The sequence below is a fragment of the Mastomys coucha genome, unplaced genomic scaffold (genome assembly GCF_008632895.1).
Source record: "Mastomys coucha isolate ucsf_1 unplaced genomic scaffold, UCSF_Mcou_1 pScaffold16, whole genome shotgun sequence".
Lineage (NCBI taxonomy): Eukaryota > Metazoa > Chordata > Mammalia > Rodentia > Muridae > Mastomys > Mastomys coucha.
This window is the reverse complement of record NW_022196898.1, coordinates 28,465,665-28,491,500: the sequence shown is the minus strand read 5'-3', so window position 1 is coordinate 28,491,500 and position 25,836 is coordinate 28,465,665. Positions and strand designations below refer to the sequence as shown.

Below are 25,836 nucleotides of genomic sequence, written 5' to 3'. Positions count from 1 at the left end.
CACACATGCACTCACACACACACACATGCACTCACACACACACACATGCACTCACACACACACACACAGGTACACCCCACACCCACACATATATGACACATGCACACCACCCACATATACACGATACATGCACATATACTACACATGCACACACACACCCCCCATACAACACACATATACCATACATGTACACACACACACACACACACACACACACACACCATACCACTTCCCCACACACCTCACATGCACACCACATGCAACAAATTTCAAAAAACAATGTGAGGAAATCTGGAAATTCTGCCACTGTGTAGGGAAGGTGCTAAAGCCTGTCTGTAAATACATTCAAATTCTCAGACACTGATTCTAAAATCACTTTCGCTTCTTTCTGTTTTCGAAATGAGTGTGTGGGCACCTGCTGTGGTCCACCCCATCCAAGGGAACAAGATGAGGGCTCTAGACTGTAGAGCCCTGATCACTCACACTGCATGCTCAGCACGGTGACATTCAAGATCTGACACTGTTTTCCTTTTTTTCTTTTTGCTTTGCAGAATGAAATTCAGCACCACCTTCTTCTTCAGCACCACAGCCCACTCACAGAGCAGTGCAAGCACAGGGGACATGTGCAAATGCCCCCACGCTCTCGTGACGCTGGTATATTCCCTACCCCCAGCACAGAGCTTCATTTTCTTTCTACCTCTCCTCTTGTCTGTTAAAAGAGCTAAAAGGGCAAGTTGCTAGTAAGTTTGTTAATTCCCAACACTTACCTTCCTGCAAACCTTAAATGTCACTTCTCAGTGTGACTAGGGACCTGGTACTGTCTATGATGCAAATGAATTCGAGTCAGAACAGAAGGAGCCGACGGAGAACATGAAGCTAAGAGCTGTACCTGGATATGAAAGCCACTTTCCAGTCTTGATCTGTTGAAGAAACTGTACTGTGGTATCCCCCAACCAATTCCACCAATGTACTCGTGTTTATACTTTGCCGGCAGGCTTCTGTTTGAAGCAGGCCTCCATAAATATCTGAGATCTCCAGTTTTCTCTAATGCTGGACGCTTTTCTCCTATATAGGAGGTATGCTGGTGAACTTTAGGCAAGTGATCTTTTATGTAGTCTGGACCTTAAGGAGACAGAAAGAAAAGCTTGTTTAAAACCTCCACATGTCTCTCTCTCCACTCCTCCCCCTCTTTCTGTGCGTGCTCATGGGTCTGTGCACAGTTTCAGGTATCTCAGCCCAGTTTACAAGGTCCCGGGGATGGAACCTCTTCACACTTTTTTTCTAAAACACCTTTATTTCAATTGTGGAATCAACAATATGGCACTTCTTCATGTTCCTAGGTGTGACTGATTATAAGTCCTTCACAGGCTAATTCGATGAATCCTTATGAGCAGCTGTAGAAGATAGATGCTAAACCCTCATCCCAGTTTAAGATCGAGGAAAAGGAGGCACATATAAAGATTGGTTCTTTGTTTAGAATCAAAGCAAAGAAGCTCCCCACACTGGCCAGGCCGCCTTCAAAGCCGGGCTCTTGATGCCCCCCCCACCCCCCAAACTGCTTTGGTTGTAATTAGTTTTAGACACATTTCAATTCTAAAATCCCTCATCCATGCCACGTTGGCAAGGGCTAGCCTTCAGGCACTGGGGTGTTTGCTCTAGATAGCACTCCTTAAACAAGAGTTCGAGCCTTCCCAAATGTTTTAGAAACAATTGGAAAGTTGAGACCACGACTTGATAGGACAGTGATACCAGACATGACGGCTCTGGGCAGGAGCAGTTCACAGTAGCATTTTAAATGTAAAACAATTAAAACCAATCAGCGAAATGAGAAACACAAACAAAAAAATCCCAGGTCCAGGTAAAGACCCTTCAGGTCTGACCTTGGAAGTCGATAATGTGAAAGTCTCAAAGGAAGAGATTATCTTTCTGGAAGGATGCCGCCGCTGGCAGAAGAACAGGGTCTGCAGCGCCTGCGGAGGAGTTTTAAAGTCCCAGGGCCATAATGACTGTAAGATTAGGGGTGTGTTTGGAGACACAAAGAACTTCATTTCTGTTAGCGCAACCACAGTTAACGGGAGACACTGCCGCTGAAGGCTGTGGTTCTACTCATCCAGAGCTTGATTTTTCAGAGAATGAGGAAGCTAAGGCTTTGGGCCAAGTGCCCCTGTTACTGTGGAACATCCCCTCTTCCCCCACCCCACCCCCCACACACAGAGGCTCCAGTGTTTAAACACTTGGTCCGCAGCTATTTTGAAAGGCTCTGGAACTTTCTGGAGGTGGAGGCTCACTGGAGAAAGTGGTTGGCGTTTTAGAGCCCTGGTCCACTTACTGTCTGTTGTCTGGACTGCGGAGGACACACTTTAACCAGCGCTGGCAGCCATGCTTTTCCTGCCAAGATGGATGGTGTCCCTTCTTAAACTTAACTTAGAGAAACCCCTCCTCTCTTAAGTTGTTTTTATCAGGGGCTCGGTCCCAGCAACGAGAAACAGTAACCAACGGAAGGACTTTGAGGCTTAGGCGTCTCTGGAGGAGTTCCCATGCCCTTCAAGCTCTGAAGAGAACTGTCCAGAACCAAGTTTGGCAGATGTTATCAGTTTTCTCATCGCCATAACTCCCCATGAGGCACCCATACTCACCTGGGGTGGAATTAATTTCCCCAGTGACCACGGTGTAACCTCAATCTTATCTGTTTTGGGGGTTTCACTGGTAAAATATAGACCCGGCATCTTCCATCTGCTGAGGTCTCCTCTCTGTAATTGTCACAGGAAGCATTTAGCCATCTCTGAAGAGGGTCAAATACTGAAGAACTGAGTCGCCTTGCTGGATTGCAGACCAGTCTCTCCCAAATGTTTTATTAAATGCTGCTCTCAGGACCGAACTATGAAGGTGTGCTGGGCCACGCCAAGGCCCAGGTCAAGTGCACATGGGAACAGGGCCTGCAACATTGACCTTGCAGATAGTCAACAAACACAGAGTTAGTCCTCTGGACAGCTCGAGGCAAGCACGCAAGCTTCTAATTAGAGAATCAGAGTTGGGTTTTTTGTTTGTTTTTGTTGTTGTTTGTTTTGTAGAGGTCACTTTCATTCATCCCACAGCTGCTGAGAGGTTTAGGGAAATAATAAATAGCCAAGAGTTTCAGTTATGGTAAAAAATAAATAAATAAAATAAAAATAAGAAAGTGGAGCTTCAGGTGTAGCTGAGTGGAAGAGCGCTTGCTTAGCATAGACAAGACCCAGGGTTTATCCCCTGAGCCAGAAGAAAAAGGACCTGGTTGTGAGATTTTTTTTTTTTTTAGCTCTGTTTGGTTTGGTTTCTGGTGCTTGGGATGGCCCCCAGACACACACATTCTACCACAAAGCTACACCCAGTTGAGAACACACCGTTGAGTTTAACTGCAGTAGGCAGAAATCCTGGCTTTGTCCAGAGCTGGCTGTGTGGCTCAGGGAAAGTCACCCCACTTGTGCAATCTCAGGCTTCGTGTCTGTATGTTGACCCCTCCCAGAAAGAAAGGGAGAATGAGTTTTACTTACCACAGTGTGTAGCCGACAGTCCTTAACGCATGCCCCTAACGCTCTCTGATTTGTGAACCTTTTAGTGTGAGGTTTTGTCTTACCTATTACAGTTCTTTATCTGTATCTTGGCAACTGATGGGATTACTAATGAATGGTGGTGTGCGTGTGTGTGTGCGCGTGTGCGTGTGTGTCTGTGTGTGTGTGTGTGTGTGTGGTTTTCTTATTCTGAACAAATTTCAAATCCTTCCGAACTCTTTGAGATTAAAGGCCATCAAAGATTTTTCTGTAAAGGCCTCAAAGGAAGATGTTTTGGTTTCTCTGCCCATTAAAATCCCTTTCTTCGACTCAATTCTGCCCTTGCAGGTCAAAAGCAGCCACGGGGAAACAGGTAGATAAACAATAGCTATGCATTCACATGTTCCAATGAACTATTATGAGAGGGGTTGGGAACGAGTCCAGCTGGTAGAGTGCTTGTCTATCATGCATGCAAGTACTGGGTTTCACACTCAGCATTGCAAAACCTGGGTGTGATGAAAAATGAGCATAAAAATCCCAGGTATCAGAGGTGGAGCCAGGGGGAACAGGAGGTCTAAGTCTTCCTTGGCTACATAGGGAATTGGAGGTTAGCTTGGCTACATGAAAAAGACCTATAACAACACACACACACACACAGTCACACATAAATCACGCATGGATGCACGTATGTACGTACTTCATGGTGCTCCCAGCTTTTGACGTAGAAGCACCTGGAGGCGAGCTAAGATACACAACGTACAACTTGTTCATCCATCCACACCGAATGGATGGTGGAGAAGTTGGTCGGAAGAGCAATGCGGAAAAAATTGCTAAAGTGAAAGCAACCTGGCTGGCTCTGGATTCCCACCATGACAGTATTTTACTAAGGGAAAGCCTTCAGCAACTTTACTAGGAGAAATCCTTCAGTACACCCTGGAGAAGACCTCGCACCTCACAAGTTGCTCATTCCACCCCCAAGCATGTGAAATAGCAACAACTGAAGCTAGTCCCCAGCAGCAAAGTCACAGAGCTTATGATAGGCTAGTCCCTTCCAGGGCCTCTGACCTGGAAAACCCAATCAGCATCTGCTCACCCAACCCAAATTCCAGGACAGGTCGACACAGGAAAGGTTGGAAGAGGAGCCAAAAGAGAATACTTTTATTTTCTTTTATTCCTTTTTAACCTTCATGTCTTTAATACATTTGAATATATTCTGAATTACTGGGTGGTGCTGTATTATGTATTACATTATTTGTTACTTTATTTTTATGTGTGTGTTTGTGTGTGTCCGTGTGTGTGCCAGTCATGTGCAGGTGCCATCCACATTCAGGTACTCATAGAGTCCAGAAGACGGTGTTGGATCTCTTAGAGTTAAAGTTACAGGGTGGGTGCTGGGAACCAAACTCAGGTCCTCTGGGAGAGTAGCACATAGCCTCAACCATGGAGCCAGCCCTACTCTTGTTTCCTTAAAAAAAGCATCTTTACAGTGTCTAATTTCCCTTGTGACATTTGTGAGACAGCCAAAGGTAAATTAGGAGGATTGTTTCAGTGTTTCCTAAGCGGTCATTATGTTTTGAGTTTTTTTCTCAGTGAACATTTATGTATAGTACATTGTCCCACCTTACACTCTTCTGTATTAGTTTGTAAACTCACTGCATATTGGTTTTTTTTATTTAAATGAATCTCAAATTCATTTAGGACCTTTATTTTTGAAGATCACTGTTTTTTCTTTTTCTTTTCTAAAGTTTTATTTATTTTTATCTTATGTGTGTGAGAGTCTAACCTGCATGTATGTGTGCATGCCCTGGAGCTGGAGTTACAGATGTGGTTGTGAATCATCACATGGGTTCCTGGAACTGAACCCAGTCTTCTGTAAGGGCAATAAGCACTCTCAGCTGCTGAGCCAGCACCCAGATGAAACCTTGGTATTTTTGTTTTTTTTTTGTTTTTGTTTATTGGTTTTGTTTTTTGTTTTCTATAAAAAGCATACTCAGTCAGTGTTTTTGGTGAAACATTCACTTTTCCTTCTGATCTCATCAACTTCCTAAAGAAAATCAACATGATTGTGGTCAAACTTTATCAGTTTAAGCTATTGTAAAAAGCGTCTTGGCATACAGAAATTTAAATCAATTAATCCAGGTGTCGTTTATACCCTAGGCTAGATTAAAAAGCCATGAGGTCTAAAATCTTTTAGGGTAACAAGATTATACTTGTATATAAATTTCATTTGCTATGACATTATTTTTCATCTTCTAACAACCTTTTAAAAGAAAACAAAACAACTCTTAATGCCTTGGTAGGTTTTGGCTCTGTGGGTTGGTAAAGGAAGAGTGTCAAGTTATATAAAAATAAGCACTGTTTCAAAGGAAGAGAAGAGCTTTGGAAATCCCTGAAAGGAGGTAACAGGACAGCTGGAAACTGCAAAGAAACAGAGGGATGATGCGCAGAAGAGAGGGTGGCTAATCCTGGGGTGCCAGGAAGGGAGGCAGAAGCTTATGCAAAAGATAAAGCCACCTAGCTCCAGTGAAGTCTGTCAGTCCTATGCAAGGGACAAGCTCATGGCTTCCCCCAGCCTCAGTTCCATTTAGACATTTGCAGAAACAGTGACTTCCCCTGTTGGATGGGTCACCAGCAGAGACGTTCCAGAGGCTCAGATGGTTGTGGCCAGCGGCCATCTTTAAAAGGAACCTGAACTACTGTGAAGACCTGAGAGAGCAGGGACCAGTCTGAGAGGCAGGATAGAAGCCAGTCCTGAGGGAGCAGTTATGCCGGGCTTAGGAAAACCCAATGCTGCCGAGCTCCAAGGTGCAGGCAGCAGGAAGCTTGCAGCAGACACTGAAATGCGTAGGGATAGGTAGCCTTTCCCTTGGTAGCCTGGGGTAGATGTCACTGAGAATCACTATTCTGTTGGATAGCCCCTGACCCTGAGGTCAGGCAGTGCGCAGCCTCTCCAGCCTCCTGTCTGCATCACTGTACTTCAGTCTGACAACTGTTGATCCACCAGTCGTATCCCGATGTGGTGGTTGCTTCCTTCTCCTGCAACCCATTTGGGAGATGGCTTCTTGTTTGGATCATTCCCTACCCCAGAGGCTTCCACTGAAAGCCTCTGGAGGGTGGGAGAACCTGCTTAGCCCAAGTCTGTAGACACCACTGGTCAGCAGGGCTCCTGATACACAAAGAAGGGGGACCGTCAAGTGAAGACAGCTCTGACAGACAACAGACACTTGTCCCATACAGGCCCAGCATAAATCATACGAAAGACAGATGCTGTCAGTTCAAATGACTGCTGCCCCCACACCTGCAAGTTTCCAATTTTCAAGGACGCAGGAAAAAAAAAACTTCTTTAGCACTGCGTCTATTTATTTTTCTTTTCTTTTTTGTCCCTTCTGATGTCCTTTCCTTTGCTATATTTCAAAAGTATTTTTTTGTTTTGTTTTGTTTTGTTTTGTTTCCAGACAGGGTTTCTTTGTGTAACAGAGCTCTGTTAGCCATGAACTCACAGAGGCCTTTGCTTCTCAAGTGCTGGGATTAAAACCATGTGTCACCACTCAGATAAGAAGTCTTTTACTTTTTATTATTTTAAAAACGTGATTCTAGCCGGGCGGTGGTGGTGCATGCCTTTAATCCCAGCACTTGGGAGGCAGAGGCAGGTGGATTTTTGAGTTTGAGGCCAGCCTGGTCTACAGAGTGAGTTCCAGGACAGCCAGGGCTATACAGAGGAACTCTGTCTTGAAAAACAAAACAAAACAAAACAAAACAAAAGTGATTTTAATCTCAGCGCTCAGGAGGCAGAAGCAGGTGGATCTCTGTGAGTTCGAGGCCAGTCTGGTCTACAAAGCAAGTTCTAGGACAGCCAGGGCTATACAGAAAAACCCTGTCTTGAACTACCCTCCCTTCTTTCCCCCAAAAGAAAGGAAATGCCACTAGGGATTGTTGGCCCCTTGACTTTCTTTGCTTCTGAGCAGCAAGATGTGAGCATCCTGCCCCAGTACATATCCCCACCATGAATGTACTGCGCCACAGCCGGATCAAAGCTTCTTGAACTACGGCTTCTCTGAGCCCAAATAATGTTTCTCTCGGTCTCTCTCCTCCCTGCCTGTCCCATTCTCATCTCACTCTATGAGCCAGGCTGATTTTGACAACCCTCCTTTCTCAGCCTCTGAAGTACTATTTCCTTTCCTCTCTTTATTTGTCTCGAGTACTTGTTATAGCAGCAGGAGCCTGGTTAATGCTGCTTTGTCTTCTGGAAAAGGTCTCCAATCTTCCAAAGCCCAAGTTGGATTTGGCAGTCTTCCTGTGCAAGTTTCTGAAGGTAACAGCCACGTCTTATTTATCTCTGTTAATTTCTTCACCTTTATCTCAGGCTCTCGCGATGTATTCAGGCTGGCTTCTTGGGGTCACGTGATCTTGTAGCCTCCGCCTCTTAGCTAACTGGGTCCAGAGGCAGGTTACTGTGCCTTGCTATGTCACTAACGGGGACCAGAGGCAGGTTACCGTGCCTTACTATGTGGCTGATCATTCTTAATGGTCAGCAAAGTGCTTTGCATTCCATTGAGACTAAAGATAAATGTCACAAGAAAAATAAGCACTTCTTTAAATGCATAATGAACAATCAAACTTTAAGAACGGCTTTAAACTTTCCTATTCTGATAAGGTACTGAAGGATAAAGTCAAAAGAATGTTTTTTAATTACATGCATTCATGTATTCTTATATTTATAACCAGGTTTTGTTAGATATCATTAATACCTTGCAATATTCATCCTAAAAAATACATAACCTTCTTTTTCTCTCCTCCTGTCATTTGAGACAGCGTCTGATTATGTAGTCCTGGCTGTCTTGGAATTCCTATCTATACCAGGCTGATCTTGAACTCACAGGGATCACCTGTCTCTGCCTCCCAAGTGCTGAGTTTAAGGGCATGGACCACCACACCTGATTTACATAGCTTTAGATATTGAAATTGTGTTCTAAAATATGTGATAGCACATTATATGCAATGAATCTCATTTAGTACAGTTGAATTAATAATACAAGCACTGTCAGCTTATGTACACTCTTAAAATGCCACTTTGCCAAGTAACTCCTAGAATGGCGGTGGTGGTACATGCCTTCCAAAGAGGCTGCCACACCCATCTCAAACTCGGCTAACTAACAGCTGACTAGATGCCACAAGTTTATTTGGAAAGAATTACCATATTTAGATATTCTACAACTTTATATTTTTAAAATACGTAATACAGGCTTTCCATAACCCTAGGTCTGGGATTATCAAGTGGAGTGAATTGCTCCATCAAGGAACTCCAGTCACATTGTTACAAGTGAGTCAAGGATGCTGCTGTGTTCCGGTGGGTAGACACCAAGAGCCAGTAAAACATGCTATGGACACATGGGAAGTTTTCTCCCAGCAGAATCAGCTGATCCCAAGTGGCAACAGGCATGGCTGAGAGCCCGTACTTGAAACTAATGCACGAGGCAACAACACAAAGCGCTATACAAGGAGAACACTGTTAGTTAAAAATACTTCTACCACAACTGGTTGTAGGTTGTAGTGCTTTTCCAAAGCAAGAAGATAGGGTGGTGTAGCACTGAATAGGCTTTGGAGTCAGAAAGACCTAGAATGCAATCTAACCAGTCTTAACAAGTTGGAGCTCAGGCTGTTAACTGTAGAATCAACACCTGTAGAAACATAGAGATAAAGCCCTTACCTAATCTTATCAGGCTTTGGCTTTAAACCTCACGACTGAGGAGAAAAAGTATCACATCCATACCCACATGAACACTTTTACACACACACACATCACACACACACAACCATCAAGTCCAACACACATCACACACACACAACCATCAAGTCTGAGAAGTGCTTTGAGAAATATTAAATGAGGAGAGGTGGCTGGTATTCAGGGGAATCACAGTCAAAAATAAATATTAGAAATGAATATAAATTTCTTCTATATTTAGAAGCCAACATATAATAGAATGTGGTTTTTTGTTTATTTGTTTTTTTTTGACAAATAAACAATTTATCTACACACCTGGACTTCCCATCTGCTGGACATTGTGTACTCCTATTATGAAACTTGCCTGTCCTTGAGACACCTTCTGTCTCTCTCTCTCTCTCTCTCTCTCTCTCTCTCTCTCTCTCTCTCTCTCTCTCTCTCTCTCTCCTCTTTCCTTCTCTCCCTCTCTCCCTCACTCCCTCTCTCTCTCACTCTCTCCCTCTCTCCCTCTTTCTCTCTCTCTGCCTCTCTCTCTGTCTCCCTGTCTCTCTCCTCTCCCTCCCTCCCTCTTTCCTCTCTCTCCCTCTCTCTCTCTGTCTCTCTGTCTCTTTCCCTCTCTCCCTCTCTCTCTCCCTCACTCTCTCTGTCTCTCTGTCTCTTTCCCTCTCTCCCTCTCTCTCTCCCTCACTCCCTCTCTCCCTCTCTCTCCCTCTTTCTCTCTCTGTCTCTCTCTCTGTCTCCCTGTCTCTCTCCTCTCCCTCCCTCCCTCTTTCCTCTCTCTCTCCATCTCTCTCTCTGTCTCTCTCCCTCTCTCCTCCCTCTTTCCCTTTCTCCCTCTCTCCCTCTCTCTCCCTCTCTCCCTCTCTCTCCCTTTCTCTTTCTCTCTCTTTCTCTCTCTCCCTCCCTCTTTCCTTCTCTCCCTCTCTTCCTCTCTCCCTTCCTCCCTTTCTCCCGCTCTCCCTTTCCCTCTCTCCCTCTCTCTCCCTCTCTCCCTCTCTCCCTCTCTTCTCCTTGTCTTCCTCTCTCTCTCCCTCCCTCTCCCTTCCCCTCCCCTCCCCCTCTCTGGGGTGTCTTTGCTCCACCTCACAGGCCCACACTGCCACTCCAGGTGAGATTTATGAGGGAAGGCTGTTCTCTCTTGCAGCTTTCTTATAGAACCCAGCACCATCAGGAGCAGCACTACCCACAATTGCCCTCCTCCATTGATCACCAATTAAGAAAATGCCCTCTAGGGAGCCCACAGCCCCATTGTACAGAAGCATTTTCTTAATTGAAGTTCCCTCCTCTCAAATGACCTTAGCTTGTGTCAAGTTGACATAAAACTATCAAGCACAATGATGTATAATTGATATATGCTAAGAAGCATTTTTATATTAGTCTGGGGAGACCATGTACCTACCTACCCTTGGCAACTACTGCTTTTCAGGCAGACCCCAGCCTTGGTCAGAGAAACAATGGAAAATCCTGAAAATAAGTGATGGGTTTGTGCTTGGTACTAAATGAGACCTGTGCATCACTCTTCTCTCAGGCTCAGGGGAATTCTGGGGATGAGGCGACAAGACAGTGTGAGAATGAGAGCTGTGGAATGACGTCATCCAGACATGACATTGACATTGCATGACTCACAGAAACTATGATCACAAGACCTGCACGAGATTAGGCCCATCATCATTCCATCACGGATAGGAGATGGAATTGGGAGGCCCCGCCTCTCCCTGAGGAGCTATTGGCAGTTCATTGTTGAGGGAGGAAGAACATGTTTTTATTCTCAGTGGTATACCTACAAGTAAGCTGTCCGTGTTTCGGTAAATAGCCCCACACCTATGCTCTGCTCATGTGTGTAGCCTGATTAAATCAGCAGGTCATGAGCACACACACACACACACACACACACACACACACAAAATGATAGGAAAGGAGACAGGGACTAGTTGGAGGAAAGAAAGGGTTAAGTGAAAAGGGAGGGTTAGGGACAAGAGAAAATGAGAGTGATGAGGGGGAACACAACTAAATACATTATATCCATGGATGCAATTGCCAAAGAAGGCTCTCATTCTTTGCAAGTGACTTAAGAAACACAAGAATAATATTTGGTGACACATAAAAGATCTGTGATATATATAGAAAGTTCTGATTTCTAGGGCAGGGTGTGGCTCAGTGGCAGAGCCTGTGCCTGACATGTTGGAAGTCCTGGGTTCTTCTTCCAACACTAGAGCAAGTGTCGAGTCCAGCATATGCAAGTTAGGTTTCACTAGCTCAGCCCTGCTGAGCTCTGAATGGCTGTCATTGTACATGACTGTTCTGGGGCTATAGCTGCATAGGAATGGTCTAGCCTGCAGACCTGAAATGGTTGCTTTGTGTGCCTTACAGCAGAGTGTGCATCTCTGCTTGAGACATACAATACACTATAAGCCCTGGGGAACTCCAGCAATTGCTCTCCCCCTTGCATTGTGTGAAGAGGGTGACTTCATATCCTTTCATTATAAAGTGATGTCCTCAAGTATAACCATACAACCAGCAACATAATTACAACATACCAACAAAGAACCAATGGGGAGAGGTACTGACATCATCCAGTTTTGTGCATTTGTAGAAGGTGAAGAGAAGGGAAGTGGTAAAATCTGCTTGTGTGCGTCAGGAGTATCTCCCTCTAGGTCTTGTAGCTGACTACCTAGAGGTCAGTGCCCTCTTTTCAACTGTTAGATAACCTCATTGCAGTTGGGTGTTTGCCTTTACCTCATAGGCCTCAGGGTTAATCCTGATTCACACCAGGCCTGTCATCAAGATTCTTATGTTCCTGTCTGTACTTGATTTTGAAAGAGATGAATAACTCAACCACGGAGAAGACAATAGAGAGGAATTTATCTGGGATTTTTCTAGAAAGGATGTCCTTGCTGATTTAAAACAGACACACAGGATTAGGGTGTGGGTCAGGGATAGAGTACTTTCACAATGAAAAACCCGCCTGCCTCCATCTTAGGCTTGAAAGCTATCTTATAGTGAAGACAAACTAAGTTCATTCCTGTCTGTGATTAAACCTCTGTTTCTCAAGGATTAGACTATGTCCCCCCACTTGTAACCTTAACTAACAAATGGTTCTGTATATGTAGTTCTTAACTACAAATGGTTCCAGGAATGGCAATCATGTCTTTGTTTCAAAAGTGCTTTATAACCATCTTGCAATCCTCTTTGTTTCAAAAAGTTATATGACCGTTCATGACTACCTTATTATACCTACTGTGCAACCATGTCTTTGTTTCAAGAGGCCATTAGGACTAACTTGTTTGTTCTGCTCCTGTAACCCCACCTCTTATGCTAAATCCCCCACTTGAAAGCCCCCTACCCTCAACTATAAAAGCCTTGTCTTTCTCACATATGTTGGTGACCTCTCCAACCCCACCTTAGGGTGAGGCAGCCTGTGTACACAAATAAAAAAAGCTTGCTTTAATAGACTGCTTTAATTAATTTGGCCATGATGTTTTGGTCCAGTGGTCTTTCTCCTCCCTTCTTTGGGATTAACAACAGTGTGTAATGTCTTTGTGATAGTGAAGGCCCTGCCCTGAAAGTAGCCTGGTATCAAGGCCACTTCCATCTGTTCTGAAGAGCTGTAGACATTTCTTGACATGGCCTTTTTAATGGAAACCCAGAAAAATAGAAGTCATGCCTTATCAAATTTTGCTCACATTGACTGGGACCGGGTACATAGTAAGGTGTTCTCAATGCTGCTTGAAACAGGCAAAGCATCACATGGCATCTCTGATGCCTATCCTCAGAGTTCCAACCTATAATTCTGTGTATGCTTCTCATATTGGCTTTCCTACTGAAGTGTTTGACCAGTGGCTGCTTAGCCTAAGGATCCTTAAGAAGGTTAATTGTTTGAGAGAACTCTAGTGCACATCAAAAGGTTTCTGCCTGACATTTGCTTGGCTGGTTTGATTACTGGTCAGTGTTAGCATGCATCATTGAGTCCATTAGAATTCACTTCACATCCTACCTGACACTTGCTTTTGCTGGATATACCTCTGTAGTTCCAAATTATGTCCATATTGTCATCTGATTATCTCAAATAGAATTTAAGATAATTTTCATTTCTGAATTTTTCTGGATTCTTTCTTATTTATTTCTGTGGTTTGTTCTGTTTTGGTACTGAACTGAAGGACTGGCCTCCTGAGGGAGTATGATACAACAATAGTATTTCCCCATGGTCTCTTGTCTTTCTCTCTTCTTTGTTGTCATAGATTTTCTTTGGAACATTTCCATTCTGTTTCAGGACTTCCAATAACCAGTCCTTAGAAAGGTGGCTGCTGAATGGAAAATACATCTATGTTACTTTTATGTGAAAATACCTTTCATTTTCCTTAATCTGTCAGAAAGTAGTTTAGATGGGTATAAAATTCTGGGTTGATAGTTCTTTTCTTAAGAGAATAAAAACAAAAAGATTGCTCCACTTCCTTCTGGCTGGTGGTTGCTGATGAGAATCTTCACATTTGAACTGCAATTCCCTACATAAAAACCAGGATTAGAACAAGCATGCCCATCCTCTGTAGGGAGGGCACCACAGGGCACGCTTCCTGCATCTCTAAGTGTAACGTAGATGTGGAGAGGGGTTCCAAGTCAGGTCTAGGACTCTCCTTAACAATGGAAACTGAGATGATTACAGAAAAGCATCTTGAACAGTCTCTGTATCACTCTTGCAACCAGGTTCCTGCCTTGTTTGAGAGTTCCCATCCTGACTCCTTCAGTGGTGAACAGTGCTGTGGAAGTGTAAGCTATATAAGCCCTTTTCTTCCCAAGTTGCTTTGGTCATGGTGTTTCATCATAGCCATAGTAACCCAAACTAAAACAAGCATAGTAGGCTTCATTATGTCATTTTGTATCTACATAATGAATTTGAATCATAGTCATTCTCCCCACCTCTCATTTTCCTCCCAGCCCAGCTAATTCCCTTCCTTTCTTGAATTAGCCTCCTTCCACTCTCATGTCTTCTTCTTTTTGTTTTTCTTTTTTGTTTTGTTTTGTTTTGTTTTGGTGACACAGTGAGTTCTACTAGGATGCTTTCCAGGAACATGTGGGTGAAGTTGTTTAAGGAGCAAGGCCTCCTTATCAGCGGCTACACCACCGAAGAAAATGTTGCATATAGATCTTTAGGGAGGAGTGGTGGAGCCTTATGAGCTTCTCCATCTCCATAACTGGATACTGATCCACCCAATCTTATTCAGGTCTTGTACAGGCAATCGCTGTGTGTTCAAGCCTACCGTGATTATCTCCTGCCTGCAGGCCAGATTCCCATAACACTCTCCGTCTTCCTCTGGCTCTTACATTCATTCTGTTTCATTATGATAATATTCCCTGAGCTGAACGATCATCTTCATACATACAAAAGTATAGATAAAACCTATTCTTGTCACTCAAGCCACCATTTACTAACCTCTGATCTAAAAGGCTCATCCTATTTACTTTTATTTCTTGCCTCCTCTATGCATATTTTAATTAGCAAGATTTTTAAATTAGTCATATCTATCACTGCAAAAATAGGTATTTCATTTAAATACAGAGTTTTACTGACAAATGAGTACATTTTTACAAAACTGTGTTTTTAAATTATTTTTGCTGTTTGTTGTTACAAAGATTAAACCTTAGATATACACTAAGAATTCATTCCACCATGGAGCAACACATGTAGCTGAAGACTATATTTTTCACTTAACAAATAATGAGAATAATGAATCCTATTTTAAGTTAGGACCTATCTCATTTGACTTTGATTTTTTTAGATATATTATCTTTTTTATTTGTTTGTTTGATTGTATTTAGTCATTTTTTGAGACTGGATCACTCTCTATAGCCCTGAGTGTCTTAAAACTCATTAGATTAGGCTGGCCTTGAACTCACAGATACCTGCCTACCTCTGCCTTCTAAGTGCTGGGATTAAAGATGTGCCACAGATTTATTTCATTTTTATCTATGGGTATGGGTATATCCATGTGAGTGCTGGTGCCCTTGGAGGGCAGAAGAGGGCATCAAATGCCCTGGAGCTGGAGTTACAGGAGGTTATGAGCCAGCTGACATGGGTGTTGGGAACTGAGCTAGGGTCCTCTGCAAAAGCACTTGATGCCCTTAACTGCTGAGCTGTCTCTCCAGGCTTCATTTGAGTCTGTGACAACTGGTTTCAATTTTATTGGAGTTGTATAAATGACCAATGAGAACATGCAAATTTAAAATTAAATTTCCAGTGGAAAAAAAAGAAAAAGAAAAGGGTGAGTGTAGCAAATTGTCTATCAGAAATTATCCCATCAGGTAAGAACTGGAAACCATGGAGACAGTGGGGTGTGATGCTCTGTCACACTCTGAGTAAGACCTGCAATTACTGCCCAGTCAAAGGAAAGACAGCTCCGGCTGTGCGTGTGCCCAGGGCCTTCCAGCTTTGTGCTACTGGAGCAGTGAATGCACCTCTGACTTAATATAAGCTTGACTCCAACAAGAAAAAAGAAATCTACCGCTGTAAACGTAGGCCTTGACCTAAAGAGGATCACTGGCGAGTTAAAAGTATAATTTATTAAATGGGCACTAATTAGCCTGGAAAAAATACAGCAATTCTTTCCCTGAGTCCCAGGATAAACAATGCCTGTAAAAAGAAAGGCTTGTCAATTTCTAATGGCAGTGACTGACTTAAGTCAGGGAGGGCAATTTAGACAGGAAGCGGCATTTCTCAGTCTTTTGAATTATGGAATAAACAATAAATGGCCCAAAGTACCCTATAAGAAAAACATGTGGAGCTGATGTTTGCTTTACTGAGAAGCAGCAAATGGTAGAATGCAAGTGAGCAGTGACTTCACAGAGCTAATCTTACTTTCTCTTGTCGCTTTGTAATACCTTCACCTTCTGTGCACACAGCAGAGGAGCTTAGCTGAGCTTCCATGGCTGTACCTGCCTGGGCTTCATGGCAGTACGGATGCCAACCAAGAGCTTTTTGAGCTCCTTAAAGACCTAGAATTCTAGCCTTTCATTGACTAATTTGAAAGCAGTTTTTTTCTATTCTGCACTTTTATTTTCTTCCTAACACGCTCTTATAGAGAAAGTTTTCCTTTTTTTGAAGTCCATTGTATTAATAGTTGTTTAATGAATTACAATAGATGCTACATCTTATAAACCTTTCCCTAACCCAAGGTTACACAGATTTCTTCTTAGACATTTTAGACAACTGTGTAGCTCAGGCTGGCCTCTCACTGTCGAGTCTCTTGCCTCAGCTTTCAGAATGCTGGAATTGAGGTATATGTTACTATACCTGGCCTTAGTTGTAGGTTTTATGTATAGGTCAATACACAAGTCAGTTTCCAAATCTGGTGTGTGTTTTGTTTTGTTTTGTTTTGTTTTTGCATATGACAGATTCTGAGTCAGTTTTTTTTTTTTAACTTATAGTAAAAGATACAGATTTAAGATTTTCTTTAAGATTTTTTAAAACTTGTGTGTAAGTACAGCATCATCTACAAACTCGACTTTCTCCACAGGACAGTGCACATTTGCTTCAACTGTATGCATCAGTTCACTCACACCATTTACTGCCTGGATGTCTGCATAAAGTGTGTTTCTGACCGTGGACAGTCTCACTCCCCTAATGGGCACCTGCCTTACTGTAACTTCCTCTCCTCCGCTCCCTTAATCATTCTCATCTGTCACATCTACACATTTGCTCTTTCGCACTCTGTCAATTTCCACTCTTCCCTTAAAATCTCACCTTCTGCAGCACAGCACGTATTTATGGTCACTGCAGGGAACCATTGCTTTTGATGGTTCTTCAATTTTCCTCTCATCTCTACTCGAGAAGGAAATTGCGAGGCATTTTATTCCTGCCTGCATTTATATCACCCTCGATGTGTAATTCACACTCTGCCCTTTCACCTGGGGTTTCTTGTGGTTTGCAGCCAGCCATTTCCCTTTTCATTTGTTTTGGTTCATTGATGACATCATGATGTGGAGGAAAGCGAGCCATGTTCCATCTGAACTCTGCTTCCCCATAGTCTTATAACCTGCTTCAAATGCAGGCTGGGCCTTGGTCTCTTCATCCAAACAAAACAAAACAAAACAAAACAAAGCAAAACAAAACAACTGTTGTCAACATGAATTGTTAGTATATGTTCTTCAAGTCTACTCCTATGCCTGGCATATGCCTAGTGCTGCTGATGTTCTATTACATATCTAAATAGAATTACATATTCTAAATAGATTGCAGCTATTAGAAATGCTAATCACTTGGCCTAAGCAGTAAGAGCTATAGTCTAATCCACCATTCCCCAGGACTAGCTGGCCAATATCTAGCATTCTAAGACTGCTGATGGTGGAGAATATTTTAATTTAGAATAAAATAGAAGATGTTGGGTACCAAAATGGGATTCAGAGGCATCTTAATTTACTCTAGATTTATCTTGCTTTTCATTCATTAAATATTAAAATAACCAAGAGCTGTATTCTGAATCCTAAGATTCCTAGCCCAGCAGGCATTGCCAAAACTTAGACCACTGAAATTCTAGCTGCTAACTTGATGCTGGTATTTTGCAGCTATATCACAATTTCACAATTCGTTTTAATTTGTTTTTGCTTTTGCAGTCCTGGGGATTGAACACAGGGCTTAGCACATGCTACACAAGCACTCAACCACAGAGATGGATATCTTTACCTATAGATGTATATAGATATAGATGTAGATGTAGATGTAGATGTACATATACATACCCTAGGCTAAGTTTATTTTTCTGTGTACAAAGCAAACTTCTAAGATGGTCTAGTGGGTCAGGCCAATAATCCCAGGTACTCAGGAGAGTGAGATAGGAAGACCAAATTCTAAGTCTGACAGAGGTTCAGAGTGCATTCAAGACTAGCTTGAAAAAATTTAGTGAGACTTTGTCTCAAGATAAAATGGGAAGAGGGGACTGGTGAAATGCTTCAGTGGTAGAGTTCTTTGCTAGCATGCACAAGGGCCTAAATTTATATCCAGTACAGCAAGAAGAAGAAGAAAAACCCTCAAAAAGCTTGTAGGCACTCTATCATAGCTAATTGAAGCTACTAGGTCAAGAATGTTTAATTAATACTTGTAGAAACTTACTTAAAAAGCCATCAACTGGGTTGTTTGGATCTTTGGATGCTCCAAGCTGACATTAACCCAAGCCTAATTGAACAAATGTTTAGCTGCACTTGCCAATGAAGGAGCACTAGCCATGTGTGACTTGCTATGTGTGACAGATAAGAAAAGGGTACGCCATTTTAACGAGTCCCAAAGAAAGACTATAAAGTGCCCATTACTAGATTCCCAATTAGTGAAATGATAGCATTTTGGAAATACTGGATTAAACACATTATTATAGTTATTCTTAATTGCTTTTTTTCTTTTTTAAATGTAGGTCATGGGCCCCGAGAGATCCTTTGGAAGTTAAAAACACTGGCTGTTTGATTCTCATAAGACTAGGGTTTGGTTCCTAGCATCAACATGGTGGGTCACAACCATCTTTAGCTCCAATCTCAGGGGATTCCAGTGCTTCTTCAGGCCTTTATGGGCACCAGACATGCACGTGATACACAGATATACACAGGCACACATCCACACACATAAAATATGTAAAAAAAATGTTGTTTATTAGGTTTTTTTATTGTCTGTGTGTGATTCCCACTGCATTTCTATTGAATGGTGCTAGTCTACAGCTTAGAAATGTGTGAAATACTGTGATACATAAAGCCAGTGGATAAGAATAACTGTGGCTCATTAGGATTTTAGCAAAGGTGTTGTAATGTCATTAGTAAGGTGGAGGTGTTTAGTGCATTCACGATTGCCTAAGCAACCTGTATAGAAGGTTCATTCACAAGACACAAAGAAAACAAATTTGAGCCCCCACATTTCTGAAGAGGAAAAGCTGTTGGCTTAAGCTGTGGACACATGTGCCACACCCTGCCACCACAACATCACATTCAGCCCATTACTCTACCCTGAAACCTGCTCCCCAGGGTTCTGCCACTAATGGCTCACAGTCGGATTCCTTTTAAAGTGAGATTACACTCCCTCTAGGATATGTTGCACAAGCTGACATTTTGATAGTATCTAGTTTCTCACTCAAGCTAATATTCATCTTTGAATAATTGTCTTGGCTTTGAACAAAACACTGACCAAGAATGATGAGTTATGGACTTTGCTAGATGATAGGTGAAATTGTCAGGGTTTGTTCTAGTTGATAATGAAATATGTGTGTGTATGTATATTTGGGTTTTCAAGATAGAGTTTCTCTGTGTAGCCCTGGCTGTCCTGGAACTCACTCTGTAGACCAGGATGGCCTCAAACTCAGAATTCCACCTGCCTCTGCCTTCTAAGTGCTGGGATTAAAGGCAAGCACCACCACTGCCCGGCTATACTTTTTAAAAAAGAAACACTCAAAAACAGAAGAAACTTGTTCCATTATGAAAAACAGTTTGGTGGGTCTTCAAAAAATTTTAAGTAGAACTACCATATAGAAAATAGAACACCCAGATGTACCATTCCTAGGAATGAATAATAGACCTAGAGGATTCTACATCTGCACCTCAGGGTTGTTTGCACATCAGTATTTACTGCAGCTCCGTCCACAAGAGTCAAGTTATAGAATCAGCTTAGGTGCACATCAACAAAAGTGGGCAAAGAAAATGTGCAGCATATATGCAATGGAGTGAAAATGGAATGATGTCATCTGCAGGAAGATGAATGGAGGTCATCATGTTAGTTAAAATATGCAAGACTCAGAAAGGTAAATGTCACATTTTCTCTCATATACAGAATCCAGATTCAAATATGTATACATGATATGTATCAAAATACGTTACATTGTGTGTGTGCATATATATATATATATATATATATATATACATATGTATGATATAGAAGCAGAAGCAGAGGGAGTTTTTTTTTTTATTTGAGGGAGAGGAAAGACAGCAGAGTTGGGGATGAGATAGAAAGGATGGGCAAATCTGAGCATCACACAATGATGTATGTTCGTGACAGTAACGAAGTCCATCGTTTTATGTACTAATTAAGATAAAAGGGATGTTTAATGCCAGAGCTATCATACTGACAACATAATAACAGATAAATAAAAATATGTCAAAGATAGTGAGGTAGACTGCAGGGAATTATAGAATCAGAGAGGTAAGCTTTGGTAATGGCTGAATTTTGCCTGTTATATGTGTGTGTTTAACATATCCCCTAGTACCATCCCAGGAAGGTGTGATGACAGCAGGATTTCCCCCTAATGTTTAATTAAAATATATTTAAGAATATAACAATTATATAATAATAATACAGACGTTGTAAGTCTATTGAAGTTTCAGAATTTGTGTGAGGTCATCCAGCAATGACCACGTGATGTCCAATATTCACAATGATTCTTACGATTGGATAACTGTTACTGTGACTTGGTATCTTTATCTATAAAAGGGAGATAAAAATGTCTGTCTTACAGAAGTTTGAAGGATCTAAATGAAATAACTCATTGGAAGGGTTAATAGTGCCAATTATAAGTAGCCAATGATGTTACTCAGAAGATGATGGTGAGCTGGGGCATACATTGAGGATTCACTGGTCAATGATCATTTTCATGTATAATTTTAATGCCCATTTGTAAAATGTTGGCTATTTCTTTGTCCAGACATTTAGTGTATGAACATAGTGCATTGTCTCCTTCGATCCAAGATTATACTTTGTTTCACAAATTCCACTCTTTTCAAGCCTTTCCAACACACTGTAATTGAGAAAATATTGCTATGTTGTGCAGCCAGGTCTCAAGATGTATCATTTAAAACATGAGTGAAATGCATTAGAGAGCCCCTTAGGTTAGACATCAGATAAATGTAAAATGTTTAAAAGCAGCTCTCAAGGGAAAAGGCTGTGGCTTCAACTTTTAACCCTTGAGAGAAGTAAAGGAGCTTGTGAAAGTGGGGAGACACAAGAGAGGGTGATGGGGTACATCATATACAGTTACAAAATATACCAGTGAAACTTATTATTTTGCAACTAATAAACAGTGATAAAGACAGGAAACAAAATATAGTATACTATACCTGATAGAACCTCTGCAAATGTTAAAAAAAAACAAAAACAAAAAACAAAAAACAAGACTCCATGGACCAGCTTAGGAACAGAGCTTGCAGCCGTGTTATTAGTTGAAAAACACACTATAGAGAAAGTTTTCCATCAGATTGTACCTTTTTTAGACAATTTCATTATAGAGCCCCAGCTGGCCTGGAACTCACTATGTAGACAGAGCTTGCCTCAAACTGACAGGAATCCACCTTTCTTTGCCTCGTGAGTACTGGGATTAAAGGAGTATGCCTTCTTTATACTCCTTTATACTCCTACTCAAGATGGCTCATTTAGAAAAACTAAAACTAAAACAACCAGATTAAGCACCCTAAAATTAGATGATTGGGGGTAAAACCCTCTGACTCTATTCAATTTCAAACTATCAAGGTGATGTCACTGAATATGAAGTCAGAAAGAGACACTGTTCCTAATTGGCTTCCTAAAGCAGGAGTAAGCTGCCTCTCGTGGCTCATGTCAATACTCGGCAGTGTTTTGTGATTATAGCATGGTGTCTTCTGCAGCACTGTATTGACACGTTCGCCTTACCAATGGGTCTCAAATTATGCTCTCACAATCAATAGCACAAGAATCATCAAAAACTAAGGCCAAAATCTTAGACTCATGTATCTCAGGCATTCTCTCTACCATTTACATTTTTGTATGTTTAAGAAAACATGTGAGAAAGATGTTTGATAAACAAAATGCCTTATGGAAAATTTGCAAAACAAATATTCTCATATTGGTTTTTGGTACAGGATGAATCTCGAAATCCAATTAGTTAAAAAACATACTAAAGTCTCTAAGTTGAACTGTTCATAAATTCCCGTTTCTACATGTACAAAAGCATAGGAATCTATATTTCAAATTCTTGTTTCCTGGTAGGCATTCCTTGGATTATTTACAGTCACTGTGGTGTCCTCTGTTTTCTATCATAGAGCCACGTTGGAGAAAAGGCCACTGGCAGTCAATGTTTAACTGGTACTCCACCTGGACATTCTATTCTGCTTTCAAGCTTTGATCATCAATAATTGATTAGAGGAGATGAGAAGGAGTTAGCTTTGTCTTCTCCAGCAATGTTTTCAGTGATTTTATGCAGAAAGACAAGACATGTTGTTAGGGCTACAGAAAGCGCAAGCCCAGGAAAAAGAGAAAGAAAGTAGGGAGCTAGAGGACAAATTGCAAAAGAACGCTATTGTTTTGGAGATCCAAACAAGCAGGGTTATGAGGCCATAAGAAAAAGTATGCACTTTGTACATGGAGCTCGTAATCAATCCAAGTGGAAAGTAGGTAAGGATGATGTAATTGGTGTGGAGACAGTGGATGACTATAAACTCAAGATGTTCACAGAAAGTGACACGCTCGTAACAAAGCTGAAAAGCATGACAGTCTGCATTTGTCAAGTAACTGTGCTGATTGGACCCAGTTTAATTAATGTGGTGTGTGTGTGGGTGTCGGGTGTCAGAGGACAACTTGGAGTCAGTTCTTCCCTTCTACCATGCAGACTCTGGGGCCTGAAGACATCGCACCCCGTGCTATCTCCCTAGCCCTGCATGATTATACTTTTACCCACAGGGTGCACCAGGTATGGCAGAACACATCTGTGGCCCTAGTGCTTGGGACGCTGAGGCAGAAGAATAACAGTTTAAAGGTGGCCTGGGCTATACAGATGACCCTGAGTCTTTAAATAAAAAAGGGAATGACAACATAGTACCAAGCCTGAGAATTGTATCATATGTATCCTGTGAGACTTCCAATACACGAAAATGGAGGGTGGGGTGGGAGGTAAGAGAGAGGGTAATGAGAGAGGCAAGAGATGGAGAGAGGAGAAGGGGAGGAAAAAGAGACAGAAGGATCGGGAAAGAAGAGTTCTCACTTGAATTCAAGCCAGATTGATGCTGTGTAGGAGGGCAGATCTTACTTAGCCCATTGCATTGAAGAAAATGGAATGTTCCCCAAACAGAAAATGTTGCGGTTATTGAAAAACTATTTTGTAATAGGATGAGTATGTACCGGGAGCAAGACTCCTACCAGGATACAAGGTCGTACCTTCTGACCTTTGCATCTCCCACTAAGCTCTCTCAGCATGCTGCAAAAGTGTATGCGTCTCTGCCAATAGTTCTATGGTATGACTGAAGTGAGGGCTGCATTGACGTAATTTCTAAATAAGCAAACAAACAACAATCCAAGGAGATTCCTACTTGTGAGTCCACCTGTGAACTGTGTGGTTGTGTGGCTGTGTCAGCTGAAGGAAAGACCACAAGCTCCCAAATCCCATAATTCAGTTCAGGGAGCACATCTGACGTCACAGCGGAACCAAGTAAGAAAAGATTAGAAAGTGTGTTTGAGGACTGGGAAGGTTGCTCAGTGAGTAGGCACTCATGCAGATGCGAGAAAACAAGTTCAGATCTCCCGGAGCCACATAAAGCCACACGTAGTTCATGTCCGTAAGCACAGCACTCTAGTGGCCAGATGAGAGGAGACAGGATAATCCCGGGATGATCTAGCCTTGATGCACAATGCCAAACAAGAGAGTCTGTGTCCAACAAGGTGGACACCTGAGGTTCTCCTCTGACTTCTATAAGTACACAGTGGCAACCATAGCCAGTATTCACCTACAGGGACAAAAACACACACATACCAACAGAGACAGAGATTTTTTAAAAAAAAAAAAAAAAGTGTGCGCTCAGCTGCATCTACTTGTAGAATGAAATGAAGTTTGTGTCTCTCTCCCTGAACAAAAATCAATTCAAAGTGGATTAAAGACATTAGTGTAAACCTGGAAAGGATTCCAATAGCACAAGAATTAACAAATAGGATTACATGAAATTAAAATGCTTCTACACAACACAGGAAATAATGACCAGAGTGAAGAAACAGCCATAGGAATCAGGAACAACAATGAACATCTTTGCTAACTACACCTTAGACACCTGTGTATATCATGTTATAGAACTGCAAAAGCTAAATCCAATAGAAAGAAGGAAAATCCAATCAATAAATGCGCTAATAAACAGAATGAACAGCTGTCAAAAAGAAAAACCCCACAAATAACCAATAATAATTGAAAGATATTTATTGTCCTTAGCCTTCAGGACAACACAGATGAAACAGCTCCTGGGACTCCATCTCATCCCAGTCAGAATGACTCAGGAGGGAAAAAACCTACCCAAGATGATGGAGAGGTTGTTTGATGAGGATGTAAACTAGAACGGCCATGATAAAGCACTTCTCTGTACTCTTCAGTCACATGTCATACACTCTCTCCCTTATTCCTTTTTTTTTTTTTTTTTTTTTTTTTTTTTTTTGTATAGCTCTGGCTGTCCTGGAACTCTGTAGACCAGGCTGGCCTCCCTCGAACTCAGAAGTCAGTCTGCCTCTACCTCCCAAGTGCTGGGATTAAAGGCAAGAGCGACCACCACCCGGCTTCTCCCTCTTATTCTTAAAGCTATGCTTATTTCTCCCATCATTAGCCCCTCTTCCTTTTAAATTAATCATAACCTTCCATAGCTTTATTGATCTTTATACCCTAACATCATCCCAACTTTCATTTAAAGACATTTTATCCACCATTCAAATAATTCAGTGTTGGTCTAATATTTAATCTTTATCCTCATCCACACTATCTCCCACATATCCTTGATCATTAACTAAATGATGCCTTACTATCCTTGGTTGTTTATCCTCCAACGGTTATTGAAGTCAAAAGGACCACTGTCATCCATGGGCTAGTCTGGTATTGGCATAGTGGTACTCTCTCAGCTGATATCCCACTGAGGAATCGAATAGAGCTTGTACCAAATACCCTAAGATCTGGAACTGTTTCAGAGCTGTAGGCAGAATCCCTGGTGCAATGTGTGGAAGGTTAGGGATCTGCCACTGAGCTGTGTCCCCAGACCCTGAAATAATTTTTAACTAAGAAATCATACTGAAAGCAGCAAGAAACACCAAGTCACTTACAAAGGTGGATTAACTAGAATATCAGCAGATTTGTAAACTAAAAATTTAAAATCTAGGAGGGCCCTGGGAAAATAATTAAAAGCCCCAATTCTCTACCTAGTAAAGCAATCTATCAAAATCAAAGGGAAAATAAAACATTAAACCAATTTTTTTCATAAAACAACTTTATTCATGACACATTACTAAAAAAATATTCCCATTCCCTGGAAATAAGTTAAAAAAAAAAAAAAAACTAAAGAAAAGCTACCTCCCCACCACCCAGTCCTCACTTCCTCCCATTCCGTCCAAATGAAAGGGGGGACAAAGATAAAGAAAATTGATAAAACAAAAACACTCCCCAAACTCACAAAAACAAAGTAGTGCATCTCCCCAAGGGTTAGGGGAATTTACACTGGAGCCCCTGGAAGCGACATCTTCAGGCTACAGAAACGTCCAAAAAAAAAGACACTCAAAACAGATAAAGAAACAAAAGGAAACAAAATAGCTCACCTGGCAAACTGGAGGGGCAGGGAGCAGGAGGAAAGAAGGGTAGGGTG

General features: G+C 41.8%; 1 protein-coding gene across 2 annotated transcripts in view; it reads right to left on the bottom strand.

Annotated features, from left to right (window-relative positions):
* CUNH4orf45 (chromosome unknown C4orf45 homolog) overlaps nt 1-25,836 on the bottom strand; it is a 125,952-nt gene that overhangs the window by 60,526 nt on the left and 39,590 nt on the right. For both annotated transcript variants that reach the window (XM_031374133.1, XM_031374132.1), the window contains exon 2: nt 890-1,122. In XM_031374133.1, the coding sequence (XP_031229993.1) occupies nt 890-1,122 (233 nt within the window). The remainder of the gene's footprint in view (nt 1-889; nt 1,123-25,836) is intronic.